At 34.7% G+C, this 17,936-nt stretch overlaps 2 protein-coding genes across 2 annotated transcripts; one reads left to right on the top strand and one right to left on the bottom strand.

The window, feature by feature from the left end:
• The first annotated feature begins 3,716 nt into the window (after positions 1 to 3,716).
• On the top strand, positions 3,717 to 8,463 carry LOC106327146 (beta-galactosidase 4-like). Its single transcript, XM_013765215.1, has 18 exons — positions 3,717 to 3,991; positions 4,310 to 4,405; positions 4,507 to 4,619; positions 4,704 to 4,770; positions 4,869 to 4,961; positions 5,074 to 5,217; positions 5,569 to 5,657; positions 5,819 to 5,924; positions 6,025 to 6,109; positions 6,186 to 6,304; positions 6,389 to 6,550; positions 6,629 to 6,804; positions 6,904 to 7,013; positions 7,091 to 7,200; positions 7,352 to 7,462; positions 7,557 to 7,661; positions 7,765 to 7,970; positions 8,058 to 8,463. The coding sequence occupies exons 1-18, from the start codon at positions 3,818 to 3,820 to the stop codon at positions 8,158 to 8,160; spliced, it is 2,169 nt and encodes a 722-aa protein (XP_013620669.1). The 5' UTR covers positions 3,717 to 3,817; the 3' UTR covers positions 8,161 to 8,463.
• A 73-nt stretch (positions 8,464 to 8,536) lies between these two features.
• LOC106327145 (receptor-like serine/threonine-protein kinase ALE2) lies at positions 8,537 to 13,617 on the bottom strand. Its single transcript, XM_013765214.1, has 12 exons — positions 13,092 to 13,617; positions 12,830 to 12,907; positions 12,653 to 12,760; positions 12,530 to 12,577; positions 12,302 to 12,445; positions 12,080 to 12,211; positions 11,927 to 11,986; positions 11,738 to 11,824; positions 10,985 to 11,659; positions 10,478 to 10,867; positions 10,149 to 10,395; positions 8,537 to 9,582 (listed from the first exon to the last, which is right to left on the bottom strand). Exons 1-12 carry the CDS (start codon positions 13,159 to 13,161, stop codon positions 8,907 to 8,909), a joined length of 2,715 nt encoding a protein of 904 aa, XP_013620668.1. The 5' UTR covers positions 13,162 to 13,617; the 3' UTR covers positions 8,537 to 8,906.
• Between the last annotated feature and the right edge of the window lie 4,319 nt (positions 13,618 to 17,936).

Raw genomic sequence — 17,936 nt, 5'->3', positions numbered from 1 at the left:
AAAACGAAAAGAGTATGTTTTAGAATTTTCACATATACTAAAAAAAACATCTTAAAATTTGATCATAATGCATTATTTTTCTATTAACAATTTCCAACAATTTTTAATCAATCAAAATTCAATAAACATAATTAATTTCTTCCAAGCTTAAAATTTTCTATTGTTGCCTAATAAAATAAATTGAAATATAAAAATATTTTTTTTGAAACAACTTTTTTGAAAAACATAGATCATTTTAAAACAGATGAAATATTTAGTTTGGTCAAAATGATATTAATAATATCAAATGAAATATATATAAGAGAAAACATAACATCAAATTTATTTATCTTGATTTGATCTAAAGAGTAATTTATAGTAAGAACTAAGAAGTTATCTAGTCTTCTAGATATGTTGTTATTAACGAGATGGTAATTAGAGCCTCCATTTCTTTCTGGTTCCCGTGGACGGTAGAGCTTTAACTACGTCATGAATGTGAATGTGGCAACTTGGCTTGGCTTTCTTTCTCAAGACGAAACCAAATAGCAAAAATGTGAACGAATATATCTCAACACATTACTACAAATACAATATTAAATTAATAAGAAAAGAAACAATTCAAAATAAGAAAGTATATCCATACGCAATGGCTTTTTGGATACAAAGAAAAGCACCGTTTTGTACTCTCTCGAACTTATTTATATGTATGAATCAAAGCGAATTTTACACATATATATATATATATATATATATATATGTTCTGTTTTATCATATATAAATTATCAGTTCAAAGCGGAGGCAAGTTAGGCAACACATTTTAATGGATCTGAGATAGACATACGGTGGTGTAACACTCCGAGTTGTAATATATGGAAAATGATTGATTTGGGTACTTATGTCACTAAAGTTGACTTATATTTTCCGTCACACATCCGTTTAGAACACCAGAGTCAAGTCTGGAGTAATGAAAGGATGAGTGACTTATCGGGAAGTGATTTCCGATACCGTGTGAGTGAGGCCAAAGCACAGAGAAATGTCTTGTGGTGATTGCAGAATCAATAAACATGACTTTCGGACCTTGGAAAAATTAACGCACCGACCGTTGGAAAGGAACGAGGCCCACGGGCCGAGAGAGCGGGCGTGGATGGCTCATTAGCCGTGGGCGGTCAAGGCGTTATAAGTGGAATCAGAGCAAGGTTAGCCATCTCGGTTCTGACTCAAAAGACGTCTTGAGACATGTTGTGGGGTGCAACAAGAACGTTGCGTTCTTTAAGAGGAAGTGAATTGTAACATCCCGAGTTGTGATATATAGAAAGGGTTAAGATGATTGATTTGGCTACCTATGTCACCAAAATTGACTTTTCTTTTCCATCACACATCCGTTTAGAACTCCAGAGTTAAGCGTACTTGAGCTGGAGTAGTGAAAGGATGGGTGACCTATCGGAAAGTGATTCGCGATACCGTGTGAGTAATGCCAAAGCACGGGAAATGTCTTGTGGTGATTGCAGGGTTAGTAAACATGACTTTCGGTGTTGAAGAAATTAACGCACCGACCGTTGGAAAGGAAGAGGGCCCACGGGCCGAGAGAGCGGGCGTGTGTAGCCCATTAGTCGTGGGCGGTCAGGGCGTTATAAGTGGTAGACCTCATACAATAAGTGTCTTAGCTCTACCATATCTTTTTTTCATTTCTTCTGGAACAATTACAAACACTTTTTTGATTATGGATCTACTACCAAAAATGAAATGTGTAATCTTCGCATTCAATGTGTATTCCATAGTCATGTTAGCCATCTCGGTTCTGATCCGAGAGGCGTCTGGAGACATGTCGTGGGGCGCAACAAGAACGTTGCGTTATTTGAGAGGAGGTAAATTATAACATTCCGAGTTGTGATATATGGAAAGGTTTAAGATGATTGATTTAGCTATCTATGTCACCAAAGTTGACTTATCTTTTCCATCACACATCCGTTTATAACTCCAGTGTTTAGCGTGCTTGAGCTGAAGTAGTGAAATGATGGATGACCTATCGGGAAGTGATTCGTGATACCGTATGAATGAGGCCAAAGCATGGATAAAAGTCTTGTTCTGATTGTAGGGTCAGTAAACATGACTTTTAGACCTTGAAAAAATTAACACACCGACCGTTAGAACGGGATAAAATCCACAGGTTGAGAGAGCGGACGTGGATGGCCATTAGCCGTGGGTGGTCGGGATGTATATATACGGTTGATAAGAGCACGGCATGGTATAAATTATCCTTCCGAACATAGATTTAACTTTCTTTCTTTCTTTTTTTTTTTGTCCAAGGACATAGATTAAACTTATGATACAACGAAACTAACTCCTTGTACTGATAACTAGACCAACACACCTTTATTAGAATGATTTTTGTGTGTCATCAGTCTATTTGTTCAATTAATATTTCTTCTGTTTCACATTATTAATATAATTGTAAATTTTTTGAGAAACTACATATTATTTGATAATTTTAATGTAAGACTTTAACAAAAACTTTTAATCCTATTATTTTAATGTATTAATAAAACTGAGAAAAATATAATAGAATAATTAGGGGTAAAGTAGAAAATTAAATGTCATTTAGTGTATAAAAAGAATCTTCAAAAAATGCACAAACCAAATAACATAATATCAAGAAAAAAGGCACGATTTATTCATTTGCAATAATAATAACAAAAATGTTTTTGAAATCTATAGGTAAAAGGTTAGATTTTGAGTGATCTATTTTACACATGAAAATATCTCCAAATTCAGTTAAAATCTTTCAGATCAAATAAGTTGCAAGAATCTATCAAATTTTAATAATACAGGATTTTAAATGCTATATTCAAATCTTTGATTGAATAACTATAGATTTTAAATTCTTTAAGTGAGAGAACTGTAAATAAAAAAATCAATAACACTAGGTTTCAAAGTTTTTTAATACTAATATTTTAAATACAAAAACCAATAACACTAGATTTCAATAAAAGATTTAAAATGAATAATTGAATAACACTAGATTATAAAAGCTAAAGAATTAACTTGAAATCTACCATTGAATAACACCACCTTAACTTTTAACCCTATTATTTTAATGTATTAATAAAACTGAGAAAAATAATAATAGAATAGTTAGGGGTAAAGTAGAAAATTAAATTTCATTTAGTGTATAAAAAGAATCTTCAAACAATATTTTAAAAGATAACTAAAAGATACCATCATTTTAGCTTGTATTAAATTTCAAAAATAAGAACCTAATATGAATAAAAAGGACAATTATAAGTAAATTTCATTTTATTTTCACATAATTATTACTCTTGATTATTTCCTTCTGAAAATTCCAATTTGCAAACCATCAAAAAAAATTATTTAAGCATAGTATTTGTCCATCGAATTCCTTCCACATTATGTTATTTACTACTCCATAAAACACTTGATTTTTTTTTCTTTTGAAATTATAGTTTTAAAGGAAACAATACTACAAATATATATCCCCTCATATTGTGGGTGAGCTACCTAATCAATAACAAGAGGAAGGAAAAAAAGAAAATCCAAAATTAATCAAACTAAAATAAGTAGGTTGTGACGTTTCAAAGTCACCCGCACAAAGCAAACAAGATTAGACAGACTCAAGATAAATTTCTATCTTTAATCTCTTCCAAGAATAAAGAATAGATATGGTATCCTTAAAATCTATACATACATCATCTTATATGTATCACCATCTCTCTCTTCTTATATATATTACTCCAAAACAAGCATTGCTCCAAACCCAAAAGCCCATTTTAACAGATTTTTCTTTCAGTACGAATCTTATTCGTCAGGAAAATCAAAAGAAATGGGATTGAATGTTAGAGATAAAGTCTCCATTTTTCTGGCTATTCTTTGTTATTCATCATTGATCTGTTCAGTAAAAGCAACAGTCTCTTATGATCGTAAAGCTGTGATCATCAATGGACAAAGAAGAATTCTTCTCTCAGGTTCCATTCACTATCCACGAAGCACCCCTGAGGTAATAATATTTATTCACATCAATCAATTTCTTTTATTTATTTATTCAGTGTTTCTTCTGCAGAACTTAAATGTAAATTTTTATCAAAAAAAAAAAACTTAAATGTAAATTTCATAACTTCTGATAAATAAATAAAACTCTTATTTTCCTCTGTTTTCTTGAATTTATTGGCTTAATTTGATTTTGTGCAATGTGTTTTTCTTTCCAAGCTTTCTACGTCACATGGGTTTTTGCTTATTGTCTACATAATGTGTTAGATTTTTTTTTCTTATTCTAAACAATAAATGCATGAATCATTGAATGCTCTGTTTTGTGTAGATGTGGCCTGGTCTTATACAGAAAGCCAAAGAAGGAGGCTTGGATGTGATAGAGACTTATGTTTTTTGGAATGGCCACGAACCTTCTCCTGGAAATGTAATTACAAAAGAATAAATATTAAACCGTTTGTTTGATTACTTTTCTTCTCTCACAAGTCACATCTCTTCTCATTTTCTCTGTATTATTTGGTTGTCCAGTATTATTTTGGAGACAGGTATGATTTGGTTAAGTTTATCAAGTTGGTGCAGCAAGCTGGTCTCTATGTTAATCTCAGGATTGGTCCTTTTGTCTGCGCAGAATGGAACTTCGGGTAAGATAAAATTACTAATTTCTCTTTAGAAAAAGAAAAATGTCGTTGGTTATAAGATTTTAATTAATTTTTATGGTTTTCTAGGGGATTTCCGGTCTGGCTCAAATTTGTTCCTGGTATAGCTTTTAGGACGGATAATGAGCCCTTCAAGGTTTAAACTCTATATATACCCATCTTTCACCCATTTTATGTTAACATTTTTGTCTCCTTATTTGATGATTAATGTTAATTCTAATTGATATTGAATAGGCTGCAATGAAGAAATTCACTGAAAAGATTGTATGGATGATGAAAGCAGAAAGGTTGTTTCAAACCCAAGGAGGACCCATCATTCTTGCACAGGTTTCACATATTGTTGCTGTTTGTTACATTAATTATCATCATTAACCAATGATTAGACATGGACGGCTCAAATTAAAAGTGTTTTTATTATGTAAATGAAAAAAATGGACAGATTGAGAATGAATATGGACCAGTGGAGTGGGAACTTGGTGCACCAGCGAAGGCTTACACACAGTGGGCAGCTCAAATGGCATTAGGACTCCAAACAGGTGTTCCATGGATCATGTGCAAGCAAGAGGATGCTCCTTCTCCTATTGTATGTTCTTTCCTTTTCCTTCTCTCTAATTATAAATACCTTGGCAAAGAAAGTATTTATTTTTTATTGTAGGAAAAACTGAAAATTATTCTTCATCTTTTTTTAGTTGAATACAAAAATGATTTTGGGTTTTTGATCTAAACCAAACTTCTGTGGATTTGGTATGGGTTGGGTTTTACCGGAATATATCATTGACATCGGTTCGCTTTTATTTTATTTTTCTCAGTACAAAATTAAAATAATACAAACAAAATTTGGATCAGTTACGTATTACATTTTATTTGTGAAGTTGAATTCTCTCAAATTTCTCCTTTCCTTTATGATGATTTTTTCTGTTAATGCAAATTCCAGATCGACACATGCAATGGTTATTACTGTGAGGGTTTCAAACCAAACTCAATCAACAAGCCCAAAATGTGGACAGAGAATTGGACTGGTTGGTAAGTCACAACATCAATATGCAGAGAAAATAAAACTATCTTTATTCAGTTAAATAGAAATTATAGATTGTAGTAGGATAATTTACTCAACTTTCTTTTTTTAGAATCATAATTTTCTCAACTTAAAAAATAAATAAAACAATTTGTAAATTAAATCTCAGGTATACAGAGTTTGGAGGTGCTGTACCATATAGACCAGTGGAAGATATAGCATACTCCGTTGCAAGATTCATACAAAACGGAGGTTCCTTTGTCAATTACTATATGGTAAGTAAATATAAAACAGAGCTACATATGAATGCAATGACTACACATAAAACAGTGTAAAATAACATCTCGGTTCAACTTACGTTTTCTTTTTATATAGTATCATGGAGGGACGAACTTCGACAGAACTGCTGGTGAGTTCATGGCTTCAAGCTATGACTACGACGCACCTCTCGATGAATACGGTACTAACCAAAACTGAGAACACACATCAAATCTGTCTGAATGATTAGCTAATCTGATTCTGTTTACTACGTAAAGGCTTACCAAGAGAACCAAAGTACAGTCACTTGAAAGCATTACATAAAGTCATCAAACTCAGCGAGCCAGCTTTGGTTTCTGCTGATGCAACCGTCACATATCTTGGAGCTAAACAAGAGGTAGAGGATCAAATCTTTTCTTTTGTAACTTTTTGTTAACGTTTATAGAAAGAAACCTAATGATCATTTGAATGTTGCTTTCAGGCTCATGTGTTCTGGTCTAAGTCATCTTGTGCTGCGTTTTTATCGAACAACGATGTGAACTCTCCAGCGAGAGTTATGTTCCGTGGATTCCCATATGATTTGCCTCCTTGGTCCGTTAGTATTTTACCTGATTGCAAAACAGAATATTACAACACCGCAAAGGTAAGAAAAGAAAGAAAACTTGTTTGTCAAGAAAAGTTAGTTATCTTATTGATTTTTAAATTAAATTGAATTAAACAGGTGAATGCACCAAGCGTACACAGGAATATGGTTTCAACAGGAACAAGATTCTCTTGGGAATCATTCAATGAAGTGGTTCCTTTTGTGAATGAAGCTGGTACGTTTGCAAGAAACGGGCTTGTGGAACAGATAAGCATGACTTGGGACAAGTCTGACTATTTCTGGTATCTAACAGAGTAAGTGTATAACTTCAAAACTCTCTTGACTTGTGTCAGTCTCCTGGAAAAAATAAACTCACGGTTTGTTTATTTGCTTGTGGTTATTTTTTTACTCAGCATTACAGTTGGTGCTGGTGAGAGGTTTTTGAAGACTGGTGATTTCCCTCTTCTTACAGCTTTGTCGGCTGGGCATGCTCTTCATGTGTTTGTCAATGGCCAGCTTGCAGGTAATATTAAGACAAAAAATCAAAGCTTGTCTAGTTTTGTAACATAACAACATTGTATGGTATGTTCTCTGTTACAGGAAGGGCTTATGGATCACTTGAACATACTTCACTAACATTTAGCCAGAAGATCAAGCTACACGCAGGTGTCAACAGGCTTGCTCTGTTGAGTGTTGTTGTTGGTCTTCCTGTTAGTTCCTGATGAGATAAACTAGCTCTCTTTTTTTTTTTTTGATAACGGGGGGTATCCGGCTGGCCGAGACCCAACTAGCTCTTTGAAAAGCAGTTTTTGTTGTTAATTAGATCTTTGAACTTCGTGGTTGTTCTTGGTTTGTTTGCAGAATGTTGGTAAACACTTTGAGACGTGGAACAAAGGAGTTCTTGGAGCGGTCACACTAAAGGGAGTTAACTCAGGAACATGGGACATGTCAAAATGGAAATGGTCCTATAAGGTCCTCTTTGATCTTCAAAGCCAATAAGTTTTGAGTTTCTTAATAATAACAAGAAACTAATCATAACAAATGGTTTAAAATGTGATTTGAACAGGTTGGTATGAAAGGTGAAGCTTTGAGTCTTCATACCCCGACTTCCTCTGTGAGATGGAATCAAGGATCATTTTTGGCCAAGAATCAACCATTGACTTGGTACAAGGTAAGATAACACAAAACAAAGCAAATACTATAATGTCATAATTAGATTGTAAACACAATTATGAACAAATGAAAAAAACATTTTTATGTTTGAATTGTTGCAGTCTATTTTTGCGGCACCACCAGGAAACGAACCATTGGCTGTGGACATGAACACAATGGGGAAAGGTCAAGTTTGGATAAACGGTAGAAACATTGGACGTCACTGGGCTGCTTATAAAGCTAAAGGAAACTGTGGACGTTGCAACTACGCTGGAACATTCACAGCCACGAAATGTCTAAGTAATTGTGGTGAAGCTTCTCAAAGATGGTAAGAACAAAACTGTTTTTTTTTCTTCTTTTGAATGTTGCCTTATAATACAAATCTTGATACATAGAGTTGTGTCTCTTTTTGTAGGTATCATGTACCTCGTTCATGGCTCAAGCCTCAGAACGTTATAGTTGTATTTGAAGAGTGGGGTGGTGATACTAGTGGAATCTCACTGGTTAAACGAATTTAAAAGCTTCTTCTGATTATCTGAGGAGAGTTTGTCTCTCTGGCCTTGCTTTTGAAGATCATCATCAATAGCCAAATAAAATTTTATAAAACAAGACCAATGACCAATATGAGGTCTCGATTTCATTACCCATCATTGGCTATTGGCTACGTACTAGTTCCAAGTCCAGTTACATCTTACTTGATTGCCAAATTCAAATATAGAAACCAATGAAGAATTAATCTAATGGCTAAATTCATGATACATATCTTGATTGACGAGTTTGTGTTTCTCTTATATTATGAAATTGTGCAGTTATTACATGAATTATTACGTGCATGTTACTGATCATCATCAATAGTAAAATAAAATTCATAACATAAACAAAATATAAGGGTTTCCATTTTACATTACCCATTGCCCATTGGCTATTGCCTACTACTAACTAGCTCTAGTTTACAAGTTCTGTAACACCTAGATAGCCAAAATCAAATATAGACTAGCGAACCGGTCTTGTACCGGGACTGTAAAGAAAGGTGTGATGCCTTTCGACTTAAACGTGATATGTACATTCAAATCAGATAAACACATGATCTCTTGTTCCTTCTAAAGATACAAATACATCTTTTCAACTAACTATTGGACCGGGCATGATCTCTCTTGACCGGTTTCCATAAGGTTAAGAATAGTTGCTTGTAATACAAGACACCTTTCTTAACTTAAAAGGGACAATCAAAAACTCCAATGTTCTGTAACCAGTCCAAGATCCTTCACCGCGAACCAGACCGTACCATGAGTGATGATGACCCGTGCTCACTCAAACTCCCCGTGGACAATCTCCTCATCTTTTGCCAGAACCTCTTGCTTCCACCCGAGGCCAAGGGACCAGAGTTAGACACTCTCTCTAACCTCCCCGAACCGGTGAACATTTCCGACACAGAAAGTCCTCTCTCCGTGTCAGGCTCAGAGTCATAACTCGGTAGCAACGGATACCGAACCATCCTGCCAGACCCCTCTCCACCACAAGAGCTCTCAGCTCCATTATCATCTCCCAGACGATCATCTTGAGTAAGTGAATTTACAGAGTTAAGTTCCTTAGCTTCATCGCATTCATTGCATACAAGTTTCAAAGCTTGCACTACTTCTCCCATGAAAGGACGGTGCGATACTTCCGGTTGAACGCACATCGAAGCTATAGCAGCTACTTTAGCTATGCTATCGAATGGGATCTCGGGTTGTCCTAAAGACTTGTCTATAATAGCTTCAAGCCCTTCTTTGCTCGTGAGAAAAGACCGAGTCCATGAAACTAAGTTCTCTTGACCTGGTGGTTGTGACATATCCACTGGTTTACGCCCCGTGAGTAGCTCGAGAAGCACAACTCCGTAGCTATACACATCGCTCTTCACTAAAAGATGCCCTGTCATTGCGTATTCTGGCGCCACATACCTATCAAAGAGCAACACTTGCAAGTTAAAAAAAAAAGAAAAAAAAACAGTTTGGAGGAGTTTGTTCCGGTTCTACTTGGGTATGGGCATATTAACCTAGAACCGAAAACTGAATCAGAACCCATGTTCACAAATATGAACGGTTCCTATATCTCTAGAAATGAAAAACCAAAAACAAAACAGGTAATCGAATATCTAAAATACGGTTTATACTTACAAATATTACTCTTATATTTAGTTTTAAAATTATAAAAAATAAAAATAAAATACTATTTATAACCGAACTACTCGAATTACTCAAATAATTTATTTCCAAAATATTTTAAATTATCTGAATTATCCGCAAGAACCTAACTATCCAATTTTTATCCAAAATATTTAAATTTATTTGAATTATCCGAAAAACCAAACTAAATCAGAACCGAATTGGAACCGAAATTTATATAAATTAGTTGGTTCCTAACACTGTTACCCGAACTGAAAACCAAACCAAAACCGAACCGATTTTATAAATAGCGGTTATCTCTAGAACTCTAACACCCAGGCCTAGTTCTGGTTTGTATTTACCCGAAAGTTCCCATTACGCGTGTGGATATATGTCTGTTATCTTCATCATCAAGGGCATTTCGAGCTAGACCAAAGTCAGAGACTTTAGGTGTGAAGTCCTGTTCAAGCAAGATGTTACTTGACTTGAAGTCTCTGTGTATAACTCTTGGGCTTGAGTCTTCATGTAAATACGCTAATCCACGAGCTGCACCAAGAGCTATCTTCAACCGAGCTTCCCAATCTAAAGGCGAAGACTCTTTATCAACCCCTACAGAAAAAAAAACAGAAACAGAACAATACATTAGTTTCAAAGACCAACAATCTGAACCGTGGAGGTTCAAAAAACATACCGTGGAGGTGAGATTCAACGCTGCCATTAGGTATAAGTTCATAAACCAAGGAACGGTTACGATCTTCGATACAAATACCAATCAAATTCACCAAGTTCCTATGATGAAGACGGCTAAGCATTTCAACTTCAGCCAAGAACTCTCTCCCACCTTGCTGGTCATCTCTCTTTAGTACCTTAACCGCTACTTTAGTTCCATCATCGAAAAGACCTTCGTACACCTTTCCAAACCCGCCTTCACCAAGAACCCTCGACTCCGCAAAGCTATTAGTAGCTTTCGCTATCTCGCTTGCAGTGAACGTCTTAGCAGAGAGAGTAAACGGAGCAATGCTTGACTCAAAGGACAGTGAAGTAGAACTAAACCGGCTTCCGGTTAAAGATCTCACAGAACCTGCAATGTTCCACAAAGCTAAGTTGAGCTAAACCAATGTTCAAGAACGCCCGCCTAGGAGTCGCCTGGACCGATTTTTAGAACACTAAATGGAACTAATCATTCCTTTTTTTTTACCTGGTGGCTTGGTGAGAGAAGGTAGTGTACGCTGAGCAAGTGATGCTCTTGTAGAAAGCCGCCGCCGAGCTCTCCCTCGCCGGAAAGCCAAGAACCAAACAATGGCGAAACACAAACCGATAAAAGCAGCAGCCGACAAAACAATCACAGCAATGCTTGCACCATTGATCTCTCTCTTCCGCATCTTCTTTGGAACATCAACTCCGAACGGTTTCTTCACCATCCCGTTGTTGTTATTATTACGAGAGGACGGTTCTTGATCTATAACAGTCATGCCGCCGGAAGGGGGAGAAGCTGGTAAGCCAGGATAACGCACGTAGACCACGTCGTATTCGCCGAAGGTTGTTGCATCTATGTATACTTTCTTTCTATAGAATCTCTGGTAAGTGAGCATTGCTGTCATGTTATCGAACTTGTCTCCAAGCGGGACCAAATCGATGAGAAGAATGGTTTTGTCAGGCTGTTCAGTGGCTGCGTTGGCTCCCATTATACGGACTTGGCTCTGTTTCATGAATACTCCAGCACTTATCTCTCGAGCGAACTCTGAGACCATCGGGAAGAAGTCGTAGAGGGGCATGGTGAGACGAAGCTCGACCTGAATAGGCCAGACGCAGCCGCATGGAGATCCTGGAGGTGTGTTTGTGTAGGGGTCTAAGCAGACGGTTGATGAACAATCTGTAGAAAAAAAAATGTGGTTTCAGATTAAAACAAAGATGATGAAAAGACAGTGTCTGAAACAAATCTGAGAGGGACCTGAGTTAGGGGGAGGAGGAGGGAGTGCTTGAAGAGGTGGGAGTTTTCGAGGTTTTGAAGGTCTTGAAGAGGACCTGAGAGGAAAAGCTTAAGGAGGAATAAAGAGAGTTTAGTTTAGCAATGAGGTTAAAGAGGAAGAGATTTTGTCTATTTGTTGTTGAAAAAGTTTTAAGAGTGGAGGAAGCAAACCTTGGGTGGGAGAAGGTGATGGAGCTATGGAGATGGGGTGCATTGAGGACGAGATTGGACCTATAAAAAAAAAAAAAGAGAGAATCAAGATCACTGAGAAGAGTGATGACTTGGCAAAACTAAGTATCTCAGAGGGTACGGTAAAGTGGAAACCTTTACGGTTTGACATCTTTGGTGGTGGTGGTGGAGCTGGACTATCTTTGGTCTTCTTTGGCTCTTGATGATGTCTATGATACAAAGGAGGAGATGATGAAGAATGATGGTGTATGTTACTCGGAGTAGATTCTGGCGATGTAATAACAACATGAAGTTAGTCTTGTTGATACTGGAAACAAGAGTAACTCATATGATTGATGGCCTAAAAAGGAAAAAAACCTTTATGTGGTAAGACAGATAAGGGTTTAGCAGTTTCATTAGATGGTGCAGCAAACGGACTTGTGTTATCACCGGCAGGAGATTCAATGGGGAAAGCCCACGGGTGGGTAGTTGGTGAGTTTCTTGTTGGACTAGAGGTGGGTACTGCTCAGAGCAGAGGATTAAACAGAGACAATGTGAGGAAAGTAAATAAGAGATTCAAGTATAGTTACAGAAACCACAACATACCAGGTGAGCTAGAGTGCGGTAACTTTGGTATGACTGGCGGAGATGCAACTGATTCAGAGACCACAAAATGAGTTTATGGCATAAAAAGCGAAACAGAGTAATAATAAGGGGTAGGTACTATACCAGGAGCAACAGGAGGCTTTTTGTTAGAACCATTTCTAGGAGGCACAATGCTTGGAATAGGCGGAGGGAGAGCCACCGATGGAAATGGAGGTTTATCTGAATCAGGGCCTGCAGAAAACAGAGCATTACAAGTTCAAGATCCAAGATTCATGCTTATTACAGAACATTACAATATACCTGGTGGAGCAGTAGGGACCGAGACAATAGGTAACGGAGACGGTGGTGGTGATGATGATGGAGACAACAAGTCCAATCCTGAAATTGAAATACAAGCCCATTGTTAAATGATAAAACCCAGAATTATAATACGTTGGTTGAAAACTTGAAAATATAATAAATAAAACCGAAAAAGCAAGTTGATCTATCTGGGTTTTGTCTGAATGTAATCAAACAATGTAAAAATGTTTGCTTTCTTTAGGGCATAATGAATCAAACTTACCTGAGGAAGAAGCAGCAACTAAAACCGACGAAAGTAAACAGAACCTTAGGAAGGACATCAAAATCTCCATTCCATAGAAGAGATCAGCTTCCTCGATGATCACGAGGAATATGAAGTTTGATGATGGGTAATCTCAAGCTCCAGGTTTAGAGCTGAGAGAAAAAAAAATCGAAGTGGCAGAAGGAGAGAGATGACTTAAAACGCAAGAAGAAGAAAGTAACAGCGAGGAAGAAGCAAAGGAATGAATGATATTTTTTGTTCTACTTTATTTATGAGAGTTTAATGCTCTCACAAAAGAGAGGGAATTAATAACAGAAACGAGTTTGGTGTAAGAAGAACGGTGAGGGATGCAATTAATCTTCAATCTCCATGTTTGAACAGAGACGTTTCTTTCTTTTTCTGTTTGTTTGGTTTCTGCTCCCAGTTGGTCACAAGAGATGGAGAAAGAGAAAGAATTGTTTTAACAGAAAAGATGGGATGAGTTCGAAGCTAGTGGGATAATAGTGTCAATGGAGGAAACTAGTGTGTTTAAGAGAGCCTAGTGGGTTTTGAACCCATTTGTTTTTTTTCTTTGTTTAGGTTGAAGAAGTAAATTTTAATTTAATATTAATGTCAATAGAGACTCAACACTCAATAGATTCCCTACACATTATCTTGTTTTATTTTGGTAAATAAACTGGTTTGAGTATATGTGTTTCAGTCTTTCCCAAACATAATATTGATGCCAATTCTCAAGTATCATATTTTTTAAGTTTTTGTCACAAAAATAACATTCAATAAGAAAAATGATTAAAATAATTATTTTTTATTTTGAAAATTTTAATTTTAATTTTTTATTTTAAAAAGATTGAAACTATATCTTCAAAACTCCACCTCTTGACTCTAAACTGTAAGTCTAAATTAGTTAACCATAGGATATAAATGTATATTTACCCTTTAATAAAACTTTCTTTTTGTCATTTTATCCATTGAATATTATTTTGTGACAAAAACTTAAAAAATGCTATCTTAGAGAATTTTTCTAATTTTGATGCATCTGCATTGAAATATATATATTTCAAACTTATTTAAAAGAAAAACTAAATTATTTCAATATTTTTTAATGTATACTATTTTAAAACACTTGAGAAATTATTTAGTTTATATTTCTCAAGTTTTAAAATATTTACTAATAAAATATAATATATTTGAAATAAAGAATAACTTTACTGATGAATTACTTTCAAAAACTATCAATAGTAATACTTTTAGTAGTTATATAACAAAAAAAAATTAAAAACAATTATCTATAATTATTGCTAGACACGAAATAAAGCAATACTCGAAAGAATTAAACATTATTCTTTTCATGCATTTAATTTCTTAGATTGCCTAACCAACCACCATTTTGTTTTAGATTTTTATTAATGCAACCATCATTTTGTTTTAGATTTTTATTAATAAAAAATGGGTATCATGTCAATTAGAATTATACAGCTAAACCCACCTTTTAGGATACTTATTTGTCACTTTTATGACATATTAACATCGTCCAGTAAATGACATGATTCCTATAATTTTTCTATCATGTGAATCATGTTTGTTTTATATGCACTGCAGAGAACTCCAAACAGTAGAAGTTGTCTCCGATTGAAATTATAACCAAACATTTGGAAGCATTACCCAACTGGGACAAGATTTCATGTCCCATTTTGTAACAGTCGCAAGAATGAGATAAATTGCTTGGAAAGACTATTAACTTCAATAGGTGACTAAATGCATCTCCATTACGGAGTGGGTTGGAGATGTTATTAGCTGCAATAAATTAAGCTATTATATGAAACTTTTTGTCAAAAAAAAATTATTGTATAAATATTAGGGTAATTATTTCTGAATATTAATATTACGGTAACTTATAGAAAATATATATTACGGTAACTTCCATAACTAAATTTATATTTTCGCTCTCATCCGCGTTATCACTTTTTTTTTTGTCGACGCCCATCTTTTAAGATCAAGTGGTAGTCGGGCTTGAGTCGTTCCGAAGAGACATTCTATCCGGCTGAATCTGATCTATATGGGAAAAAAAACACCGGTACACCTTGCCTCCTTGGCGAGAGAATCTGCACGAGAATTCCTAGTCCTCGGTATATGGCTGATGTTGAACTCCAAGAAACCGGCTCGTTGAAATCGGAAGAAAGCTAACTCAGAGGCAAAGGCCGGCCAGTCAGTAGGGTTAGCAATTATATTTACCATGTTGGAACAGTCCGTCTCGATATGAATCACGGTGTACTGTAATTCTCGCAAACAGGACATCGCCCATATGAGTCCTTCCATCTCTGCATGGAGGCTTGATAGGCTTTTCCTGCAACCTTGTAGTCCAAATCTTTCGACTCCCATTTGATCTTTGTAGAACCACCCTAAGCCACTAACCGTGCTATTATCGATCCATGATGCATCGATTTGGCAGGTCGAACGTTGGGGGTCGACAGGAAGAGGCGAAACCAGCGACGGAGCAAGATGTTGCTCCTCTTCTTCTCCCTCCTCCAGTAAATTAGCTTTTCTCACGCGTTATCACTTATCACCTTCAAAATTGATGTTTGTCTATATCTCTTAGTATTGTATGATTATTTATATGAAGTCCAAACTTTCATAATGGTTAATCCCCACTGTCGAAGAAACTAAGCAGTGGAATTGATTGAAAATTGTCTTGAATTGAGAACTTTGTTGGATCTAAAAAGGTATCCAATGCGAAGACAAATTAACACGATCAGATCCCGTTGATCCAACTATCACCAAAAGAAAACTTTTGGTTTGGATTAGTTTGTGAAACCGATATGATCAAAACTGATTATGAAATATATGGGGGCTTATTATAAAACAATATATGTGGGGGTTAAAACAATTATAAAACTAAAAAAAAAAATTATTTCTTTTTAATTAATTCAAGAAACGATGATTTTTATATCAATGATTTAAATTTTATGGACGAATGTAAATGTTTCATTTTGATATGTCCAAACACGGTTCTAAATACAACATTTGATATAAATTTTAAATTTTTTGAATGAATATAAATGTTTCATATGTTCAAAATCGGTTTTAAATATGACGTTTATCATTTTTTTTATTTTGAGAAAAGGGCTTTGACGTTTATCAATTTTTGGTATACACTATCACCATAAAACCACAACGTAACGTTCTATATATGTATGTTTCTTCCTCCAAATATAAACTTACAGAAACAATCCTTCTTGATATTAGATTGGATATATTCTTGTTTTATTTATTTTTCATTCCCCCCAAAACGTTGTTTTCATATCTTTGCTTCGGGAAATAAAAAAGAAAGAGCTAAAAATCAAATGGTTGTGAAAACAGATATCAACAATTCACTTTAACTGTTAGGAGAATAGCACCGACGTAACATCTTGTGCATATCTCCCTAATATATAAACTCAATATATTACTAGAATTGGTAAATCATTTGATATTCCCTTGTCCAATTAAGAATTCAAATGCAAATATATCATAGGTCCACAAATAAAGTGATCAAATGTTGACCATAACTAAAAGAGTGCGTATTACTGATCAAGTGATTATGTTATCTAATAGAAAGAAACATTAATTTGTTCTTCCAAAAAATACATATAAGAAAAGGTTGCATATTGTTAAAACGCAATAAAACAAAACAAAATTCTTGATTGGCCAAAACTTTCATAATAACCAAAAGATAATAATTTTGTTTTTAAAAAACAACATTTATTTTCAATGCACCGACAAGAAATCCTGAGATTCATTCACACAACTAAAAATAAAAAAACAGATGAATAATAAAAGTATAACGAGACGTAGTGGCGAGAAATGCAGATCGTAGATTTGGTTTCTTGCGTGGGGACATACCATCGATACCGTCCCAGTTCGAGCTTGGATTATGTCGTTTGATAGTAAGAAGTGATCGTAGACAGCGACGTTGAGTCCTTGTTTCTTAACTGTTCAAACAAATTAATATATTCTTTCAATCATATAAAAGAGTTCAACGTAATTAGGTGGAATTTTTTTTTTTAGCCGAACCAAAAATAAAAAGTGAAACTCTCACGCTTAACAAAATTAAAGTAAAAAAAATTAATTTATACTAGATTTTGATCTGCACTTAAAAAACACAGATTTGTTTTAAAAATTAAATAATTGTTTTAAACGAATTTCTATAAAATACTGTATAAGTCTGAGCATATTTATCCAGAATATCGAATCAAACTGTACCAAATAAAAAAAACAAAACAAAAATTAGACTGAATTTCATAAATAATCGAACAAATAATATATGCATGTAACTGGAAGACTGAAACCGAACTAAGAATCAAATGGGTTTCTGAATTTTAAAATACAAATTATATACTTACAAATATTAATTATATTTAATTCATAAATGACCAAATACCCTAACAATACTATTTATAAATCAAATTACCCGGAAAAACAAATTATCCGAATATTTTTTATTCAAAATGTTTAAATTATCTTTTTTTTTTTATCCGAGCAATCCAAATTACTTGATATCTAAACTGAAAACCTTCAAATTATGTGATTTTTTTTAATTTATAAAAATCACCCAAAAAATCAGAATCAAACCGGAATTGAATCGGACCATATCTTTTTGCAAATTAGCCGTTTCCAACTTTGCTATTAAACCTAGCCAAAGACCTAAATTACTCAACTGAAACCAAACCCAACTTTGTAAATACCTGAACAGTTTCTAAATTTTATAATCAAAACACCTAAAACCAAAATACCCAACTAAAACCAAATAATGAGGGCTAATAGTACATCTACATTTAAATAGTGCGAAATATATTCTATTTTTACAAA

The sequence above is a fragment of the Brassica oleracea genome, chromosome C2 (assembly GCF_000695525.1).
Source record: "Brassica oleracea var. oleracea cultivar TO1000 chromosome C2, BOL, whole genome shotgun sequence".
NCBI classification, from domain to species: domain Eukaryota; kingdom Viridiplantae; phylum Streptophyta; class Magnoliopsida; order Brassicales; family Brassicaceae; genus Brassica; species Brassica oleracea.
Note: the sequence above shows the minus strand (reverse complement) of the source record. Positions and strands in the feature narration are given on the sequence as shown.

What these genes read in the sequence shown, in the direction of transcription:
- LOC106327146 (XM_013765215.1), top strand. Translation starts at nt 3,818, where the DNA reads ATGGGATTGAATGTTAGAGATAAAGTCTCCATTTTTCTGGCTATTCTT. An exon ending in ACAGAGAATTGGACTGGTTG is followed by an intron (nt 5,658 to 5,818) that starts GTAAGTCACAAC and finishes ATTAAATCTCAG; the next exon opens with GTATACAGAGTTTGGAGGTG. An exon ending in AATGGAAATGGTCCTATAAG is followed by an intron (nt 7,463 to 7,556) that starts GTCCTCTTTGAT and finishes TGATTTGAACAG; the next exon opens with GTTGGTATGAAAGGTGAAGC.
- LOC106327145 (XM_013765214.1), bottom strand. Translation starts at nt 13,161, where the DNA reads ATGGAGATTTTGATGTCCTTCCTAAGGTTCTGTTTACTTTCGTCGGTT. An exon ending in AGTTGCTGCTTCTTCCTCAG is followed by an intron (nt 12,908 to 13,091) that starts GTAAGTTTGATT and finishes TTTCAATTTCAG; the next exon opens with GATTGGACTTGTTGTCTCCA. An exon ending in ACCGCACTCTAGCTCACCTG is followed by an intron (nt 12,446 to 12,529) that starts GTATGTTGTGGT and finishes TGCTCTGAGCAG; the next exon opens with TACCCACCTCTAGTCCAACA.